This window comes from Bufo bufo, chromosome 11, assembly GCF_905171765.1.
Source record: "Bufo bufo chromosome 11, aBufBuf1.1, whole genome shotgun sequence".
NCBI classification, from domain to species: Eukaryota; Metazoa; Chordata; class Amphibia; order Anura; family Bufonidae; genus Bufo; species Bufo bufo.
Window position 1 is genome coordinate 89971802 of NC_053399.1, and position 8562 is coordinate 89980363.

The 8562-nt window shown below is 46.1% G+C and overlaps 1 protein-coding gene across 2 annotated transcripts; it reads left to right on the forward strand.

Moving 5' to 3' along the window:
• The first annotated feature begins 2934 nt into the window (after positions 1 to 2934).
• On the forward strand, positions 2935 to 5583 carry BOLA1 (bolA family member 1). 2 transcript variants are annotated; one of them, XM_040412689.1, is made up of 2 exons: positions 2935 to 3037; positions 4999 to 5583. In XM_040412689.1, exon 2 carries the CDS (start codon positions 5014 to 5016, stop codon positions 5446 to 5448), a length of 435 nt encoding a protein of 144 aa, XP_040268623.1. In that variant the 5' UTR covers positions 2935 to 3037; positions 4999 to 5013; the 3' UTR covers positions 5449 to 5583. The 2 variants fall into 2 exon arrangements, with proteins under 2 accessions (XP_040268623.1, XP_040268624.1); XM_040412690.1 differs by having other exon boundaries at positions 2989 to 3050.
• The last annotated feature ends 2979 nt before the right edge of the window (positions 5584 to 8562 follow it).

The following is an 8562-nucleotide window of genomic DNA, read 5'->3' on the forward strand; positions in this document are numbered from 1 at the left end:
TAAAAAAATATATATATATAATTACAACAAAAACTTTATCTTCTTGACAATTTGCTATAGATATGAAAAAGTCCTGTACATGAGACCACAAGAGTTTAGTCTTACCAGAAAAGCTCATGATGTACCATATTGGATTTTTTTTGATTCTTTCATGGTTCTAACTCATGCGATATTTTACATTTTTATTTCTTTTTGTGTATACTTTTTGAGTTTATACAATACATTTATATTTGTGTTTCTTTTCTGTATATTTTATCAGATTTTTGTATCATCAATGTATATATATTTTTTTTCTGTATTTTTTTAATACCTTTTATTAAACATTTTTGTTATTTTTATGTATATTTTTTTATTATTTTTATACCTTCTTTTTATGTATATTCTTTATGATTTGTATCCCACCCTCTTAGATTTTGGTTTATTTGTATCTAGATTCTTTATGATTTTTATACCATCCTTTTAGATTTTATTCTTTTTATGCATATTTTTTATGGTTTTTACACCATCCTTTTAGATTTTATTCTTTTTATGCTTATTTTTTATGGTTTTTATACCATCCTTTTAGATTTTATTCTTTTTATGCATATTTTTTATGGTTTTTACACCATCCTTTTAGATTTTATTCTTTTTATGCCTATTTTTTATGGTTTTTATACCATCCTTTTAGATTTTATTCTTTTTATGCCTATTTTTTTTGGTTTTTATACCATCCTTTTAGATTTTATTCTTTTTATGCCTATTTTTTATGGTTTTTACACCATCCTTTTTAGATTTTGTTTTCTTTTTATGCATATTTTTTATGGTTTTTATACCATCCTTTTAGATTTTATTCTTTTTATGCATATTTTTTATGGTTTTTATACCATCCTTTTAGATTTTATTCTTTTTATGCCTATTTTTTATGGTTTTTACACCATCTTTTAGAGTTTGGTTTCGTTATATGTATATTATATATATATATATATATATATATATATATATATACCATCTGAACTGTCTTTACTAATTAGGCTACAATTCATTTTATAAAATTTTATTTTTAATTTTTATTTTTTAATGTTCAAAAACTGACATTGTTTGGATGAGATTTCCTTTCATTTCTCTCTCTATATAGCAAGCTGATCCTACAAGTAATATTTTGTCACACCATATGGCATCACACTGCTTGGTACGATCAAACAATAAAAAATTTTAGATTTTTATTTTTATTTTTGATTGGGGGGGGGACGGTGATCACACTGTTAGAACATATATTTGAGGGTTGTTACCTGAAATGGTAGATTTAACATACCGAGCCTATGAAAAATCTTCTTTGCTTTAGGGCTCATGCACACAAACGCATTTTCTTTCCGTGTCCGTTCTGTTTTTTTTTTGCAGACCGTATGCGGAACCATTCACTTCAATGCGTCCGCAAAAAAACGGAAGTTACTCCGTCCGTGTTTCTGTTCCACAAAAAAAAATTCACATGTCCTATTATTGTCCGCATTACGGACAAGGATAGGACTGCTGTATTAGGGGCCGGCTGTTCCGTTCTGCAAAATACTGAATGCACACGGACGTCGTCCATATTTTTTGTGGATCCATTTTTTGCGGACTGCAAAATACATACGGTCGTGTGCATGAGCCCTTATGGTTATGGTTTGCATGTAAACATTTTTGCTAAATATTTTTTATGCCTATGGTCCATTTCTCTCATAGTATCTATGGCACAAAGCAGCAATTATGCACGATACCTTTACCTTTGACAATTTTAATTGGATTTGAATGAAAGGTTTTAGAAAAAATCAAGGCAACTGCCATACCCAAGGCATCGCGGTATCAAATGTCAGCAGTGGCATGTCTGGCCTATGAACTAAAATGCAAAAGAATTGAAATAAAAAAATAAAAAAATAATAAAAAATTTATATTAAATATTAAATGAATATAATACTAATACTCCATAATCTCCAGCCGTTAATTGTAATAACCCATCCAATTTTTGGAAATTTTAGAGGTAACTGACATTTTGATATCACAGTGATGAAAAGTACAGATGTCCGTGGAAACCAGTGATCTACCGTTTACCATGACGACGGGGAGGACATGTCCATCTCCACCGGTGACAACTAAAGGCTCGATGGTTGTTCATGGTGCCCGTAATGACGACACCGCGGCAATGTAAGAATAGTGGTCAGGGCCTGTTCACATCTGTGTCATATGGACGTCTTGGTGGGATCTGGTGGATCCTGTGGTGGATCGGGCAAAGAGCTGTGGCTTCACTATATAAGGAGGTCACAGTGAAAATCTATCTATCTACATATCTATCTCTCTCATATCTATCTATCTACATATCTATCTCCTATGTAATGCATCCATATTTCTCCCTCTGGCCCCCAGCCTCTATGGTTTTGTATACTAACAATGCACCTATTCAGATCTGGAGTTCCCCTTTATTCAGCTTCTTTGCATTGAGCCTCATCCTAATCATGAGCTTAAAAGGGCAAATTCTAATAAAGCTGCAGAGAAACGCTCCATGTGAACCGCTGACCCCGCAGCTGTGCGACAATTACAGAGGACGCCGCACATTTCACAGGACCTAACACTCTTGTGACGCGCCTGCCATCTAGTGGTAAAAGTGAAGAGCTGCGGCTTCCAGTAATAATACACTAATACAGTATTGTTTTTCTAACTGCCATCTAGCGGTCAATGTGATAAACTGCAGCGCATAATTAATTCCCATGACATCGTATTATATTAGATCTTCACTGTGGAGAAACTACAAGTCCCAGCATGCTATTCTGTAAGAACAGCTGAGACTTGTAGTTCCCTAGCAGCAGAGAGGCGAGTGTTTATGTCCTCCCCTGTGTTCTGTATAATCCCCCTCCTAACATTATAACTGGAACTATTACACAGCAGGAGGAGGAGGAGTCTGTGCACAGCGCCCCAGTGCATCATGGGAGGTGTAGTTCTCGGTGCCGCAGTTCAACTGCATTATTTCCCGGCATGCAATGGGACTTCCGGATAATGGCTGCAAAGAAGCTCCTGTCTGCAGGGTTTTGTGAGTGTTGGGGGTCAGTGTGGGGGGGAGGGGGTGTTAGCAGTGGATTAACCCTTGGTAGGCAGGGGTCGTCATTACTGTAGTATTGAGAGCACAGTGCAAGCAGCTGATGCAAAGGCCCAGGAGCTCCTTCAGCACTTCTGACGGAGGAGCTCCCCTTTAGTGCCTCTGCCAAATAATCCCTCTATATTTCCACTGCTGAAGAAGCCCCCCCTTAGTACCTCTGTCAAAGGAGCCCCCTTTATTGCCCCTACAGAGGGAGTCCACCTTTAGTGCCTCTGCTGAAGGAGCCCTCTTTAATATCTCTGCCAACAGAGCTCCTCTTTAGTGCCTTTACAGTAGGAGCCACCTTTAATGCACTGCTGAAGAAGCCCCCCCTTAGTGCCTCTGCTGGAGAAGCCCCCCCTTAGTGCCTCTGCTGAAGAAGCCCCCCCTTAGTGCCTCTGCTGAAGAAGCCCCCCCTTAGTGCCTCTGCTGGATAAGCCCCCCCTTAGTGCCTCTGCTGAAGAAGCCCCCCTTAGTGCCTCTGCTGGATAAGCCCCCCCTTAGTGCCTCTGCTGAAGAAGCCCCCCCTTAGTGCCTCTGCTGAAGAAGCCCCCCCTTAGTGCCTCTGCTGAAGAAGCCCCCCCTTAGTGCCTCTGCTGAAGAAGCCCCCCCTTAGTGCCTCTGCTGAAGAAGCCCCCCCTTAGTGCCTCTGCTGAAGAAGCCCCCCCTTAGTGCCTCTGCTGAAGAAGCCCCCCCTTAGTTCCTCTGCTGAAGAAGCCCCCCCTTAGTGCCTCTGCTGAAGAAGCCCCCCCTTAGTGCCTCTGCTGAAGAAGCCCCCCCTTAGTGCCTCTGCTGAAGAAGCCCCCCCTTAGTGCCTCTGCTGAAGAAGCCCCCCCTTAGTGCCTCTGCTGAAGAAGCCCCCCCTTAGTGCCTCTGCTGAAGAAGCCCCCCCTTAGTGCCTCTGCTGAAGAAGCCCCCCCTTAGTGCCTCTTCTGAAGAAGCCCCCCCTTAGTGCCTCTGCTGAAGAAGCCCCCCCCTTAGTGCCTCTGCTGAAGAAGCCCCCCCCCTTAGTGCCTCTGCTGAAGAAGCCCCCCCCCCTTAGTGCCTCTGCTGAAGAAGCCCCCCCTTAGTGCCTCTGCTGAAGAAGCCCCCCCTTAGTGCCTCTGCTGAAGAAGCGCCCCCCCTTAGTGCCTCTGCTGAAGAAGCCCCCCCCCTTAGTGCCTCTGCTGAAGAAGCCCCCCCCCTTAGTGCCTCTGCTGGAGAAGCCCCCCCCCCCTTAGTGCCTCTGCTGGAGAAGCCCCCCCCCCCTTAGTGCCTCTGCTGGAGAAGCCCCCCCCCCTTAGTGCCTCTGCTGGAGAAGCCCCCCCCTTAGTGCCTCTGCTGGAGAAGCCCCCCCTTAGTGCCTCTGCTGGAGAAGCCCCCCCCCTTAGTGCCTCTGCTGGAGAAGCCCCCCCCCCCCTTAGTGCCTCTGCTGGAGAAGCCCCCCCCCCCCCTTAGTGCCTCTGCTGGAGAAGCCCCCCCCCCCCCCTTAGTGCCTCTGCTGGAGAAGCCCCCCCCCCCCTTAGTGCCTCTGCTGGAGAAGCCCCCCCCTTAGTGCCTCTGCTGGAGAAGCCCCCCCTTAGTGCCTCTGCTGGAGAAGCCCCCCCTTAGTGCCTCTGCTGGAGAAGCCCCCCTTAGTGCCTCTGCCCCAATTGCCTGGTTTATTGACTATGAACCCTTAAGCACCTCTGACACAGGACCCCTTCCTTTATTGTCCATGACTCAGGTGCTCCCTTATGATCTATGATTTGGGTTACCCCTTTAGTGTCTGTGCCCCAGAGGTCATGTTACAGGGCTAGGTAAAGTGCTGCAGCCCCTCAACACCTCTGGGCCCCACTGATTGTTGCAGTACCAGACACAGCCTGTGGTTGGAGGTGGCGCTTTGTCATAGTTAGCAATATGGCATCCTTGTTTTACCATACTGTCTTTGGTTTCAGCCGAGCTCAGCGCTGATGCTCCCGGCACGAGTTCTCCAGTCTTGTAGACGCGTCCCCTTCGTTTTGGTGACCTCAGCGTATTCAGGAATCCAAAGAATGGAAAAACCTGTGGAGACTTCAATCAGAGCCAAGCTGTCTGAGAACTTGCAGCCCTGCCACCTGGAGGTGCATAATGAGAGCCACATGCACGCCGTGCCCCCCGGGTCAGAGACCCACTTTAAAGTGGTGGTGGTATCTGATGTGTTCGGTGGGAAGTCTCTTCTCCAGCGCCACAGACTTGTCAATGATTTGCTGAAAGAAGAGTTAGCCGGACCTGTGCACGCTCTGTCCATCCAGGCCAAGACCCCACAACAGTGGGAGGAGAACCCCACCGTTACTCAGAGCCCTGGCTGTATGGGGGGGTCGAAGCATGATCCCCAAATGAGCAAGAAGATCATCTCCCAGGTGTAAGCAGGAGCACAATGGAGAGGGGGAGACCTACCTGTCCCAACCACAAGTCCTGTGAACCCTGGTGTGGAGCCCCAGGACTTATCACATTTTGGACATTTTTTGTTGTTGTTGTTGTTAAATAGTATTAAACTGAGACTAACCAGTATTTAATGTAGATAGTTCACCAGAATTAATAAATAAAAAATATTAATAAATGTTTTTTATTTTTTTTCCTTTGGGGAGGGGGGGGGGGGTGTGTGAATCCAGTTTGATGCAAAAACTTTCCATTCTGTTGGGATCCATAGGGGGCAGTATAGTAGTATTTTGAACTTAATACACAATGGAGTCCCATTATTCTGACCACTTCCTACTTTTGACGTCTGCAGCGCGTAGCTCATGAAGGAAGTGCTGTGTGCTGAGCTGCCTCGGTGGGTATATAAGGTGTGCTGAGCTGGGTCTGTGGGTATATAAGGTGTGCTGAGCTGGGTCTGTGGGTATATAAGGTGTGCTGAGCTGCCTCGGTGGGTATATAAGGTGTGCTGAGCTGGGTCTGTGGGTATATAAGGTGTGCTGAGCTGGGTCTGTGGGTATATAAGGTGTGCTGAGCTGCCTCGGTGGGTATATAAGGTGTGCTGAGCTGCCTCGGTGGGTATATAAGGTGTGCTGAGCTGCCTCGGTGGGTATATAAGGTGTGCTGAGCTGCCTCGGTGGGTATATAAGGTGTGCTGAGCTGCCTCGGTGGGTATATAAGGTGTGCTGAGCTGCCTCGGTGGGTATATAAGGTGTGCTGAGCTGCCTCGGTGGGTATATAAGGTGTGCTGAGCTGCCTCGGTGGGTATATAAGGTGTGCTGAGCTGCCTCGGTGGGTATATAAGGTGTGCTGAGCTGCCTCGGTGGGTATATAAGGTGTGCTGAGCTGCCTCGGTGGGTATATAAGGTGTGCTGAGCTGCCTCGGTGGGTATATAAGGTGTGCTGAGCAGGCTCGGTGGGTATATAAGGTGTGCTGAGCTGCCTCGGTGGGTATATAAGGTGTGCTGAGCTGCCTCGGTGGGTATATAAGGTGAGTTGAGCTGCCTCGGTGGGTATATAAGGTGTGCTGAGCTGCCTCGGTGGGTATATAAGGTGTGCTGAGCTGCCTCGGTGGGTATATAAGGTGTGCTGAGCTGCCTCGGTGGGTATATAAGGTGTGCTGAGCAGGCTCGGTGGGTATATAAGGTGTGCTGAGCAGGCTCGGTGGGTATATAAGGTGTGCTGAGCTGCCTCGGTGGGTATATAAGGTGTGCTGAGCAGGCTATGTGGATATATAAGGTGTGCTGAGATGGCTCGGTGTGTATATAAGGTGTGTAATAGGCTGTGCTCACATATCCCTCGTTACTGTCATGGGTAAAGGGGTGATTTCTCAGATGATTATTGGCTCTCGGGCCCGAGGTGGCGGTATTTCTGACACTGTGCAGTGTGAACTGTTCATGCGCTGTTGTCATGTCATGAAAGTGTATGGTGAGTGGAGAAATGGCACCACTGTGAGTAAGTGATGTGGAAACTGCGGAGCACCACGTGCCACTGAGGTGAGAGGTGAACGTCGGCTATGAAGGTGTGCGAGGGGCAGACCGACACCCTACAGGGAAGCAGCTCACCCCCAAAATGACCCAGGAGGCACAAGACGTGTGTCTAACACAACAGTTCAGAGAACATATTACGTATGGGGCTCCGGAGCAGATGGACGGTCACCGCACCTCTGCTGACAAAGCTGCATCGGCAGTATCAGAATTGGACCTCTGCTGGTTGGTAAAGGGTTGTCTTCTCCGATGATTAAGGTTTTCTGCTTCATGTAACAGATGGACATTGGCGAGTCAGAGGAGACACATCAGAGATCAAAGACCCTGCAGCCATTGCCGGAAGAACACAAGCTGGCGGTGGCTGCATTATGGTCCGGGAAGGTTTTTGTAGTATTCTTTGGAGACTCTCATCCATGTGGAAGGCACTCTCCACTGATTTGAGTATAAATCCATCCTTGTAGATCACTTACATCCATACATGCTGATTGTCTCCCCTGGGGCGGATAGGATCTTCCAGTGTGATGTCACATGGCTAGAAATGTCCGACATGGATGAGAAGAGCATGACCAAGGCTTTCATGTACTACTCTGGCGCCCTATTTCTTCAGACTTGAACTCAACTGAGCATCTGTGAGACCACCTCGATCGTCTAGCTGAATACTAGCTGGTGGTCATAATAAATCATTAGGCCATAATGCCTTAGGTAACTGGGTAAGGTTAGGTTCACAGTTTTCTGTTCCGTCGCAATGGGGAATAGATAAAATGATGCCCACCAGCAGCGTCCAACAGTCCCCACTGACTATAAGGGGTTCCATAGGATTTCTGTTATTTTACCTGGAAAATAGAGTGTAGCATACTGCGATATATGCTCGGCCAAATTTAATGGAATCTGCAACTGAAGCTCCAGCACAAATGTGAATCTAGTCTAAAATCCAATATGGCCACCATTATAAGTTTTAAAATGTATCTGTAGACAACCACCTGCTGTTTGTTCTTTTCCTTACTGCTCTGTCCATCTAGCTGGGGTGGTCGCACATGCTCAGTTTAAATCTTCAACGGTCACCAGCCATATCTTCTGTTAGAAGCTGTGGCAGTTACAGAAAAAGAGCTGCAGCAGAAAGGACACACCCCCTGAGCTGTGATAGGGGAGAGCTGCAGCAGAAAGGACACACCCCCTGAGCTGTGATAGGGGGAGAGCTGCAGCAGAAAGGACACACCCCCTGAGCTGTGATAGGGAGAGAGCTGCAGCAGAAATGACACTCCCCCTGAGCTGTGATAGGGAGAGAGCTGCAGCAGAAATGACACTCCCCCTGAGCTGTGATAGGGAGAGAGCTGCAGCAGAAAGGACACTCCCCCTGAGCTGTGATAGGGAGAGAGCTGCAGCCGAGTTCAATATTTTCTGCTGTGCTGTTCACACGCTTTGGACTTTGTTATAGATAGATAGATAGATATTAGATAGATAGATATGAGATAGATAGATAGATAATAGATAGATAGATATGAGATAGATAGATAGATAGATAGATAGATAATAGATAGATAGATAGATAGATAGATAATAGATAGATATGAGATAGAT

What these genes read in the sequence shown, in the direction of transcription:
- BOLA1 (XM_040412689.1), top strand. Translation starts at nt 5,014, where the DNA reads ATGCTCCCGGCACGAGTTCTCCAGTCTTGTAGACGCGTCCCCTTCGTT.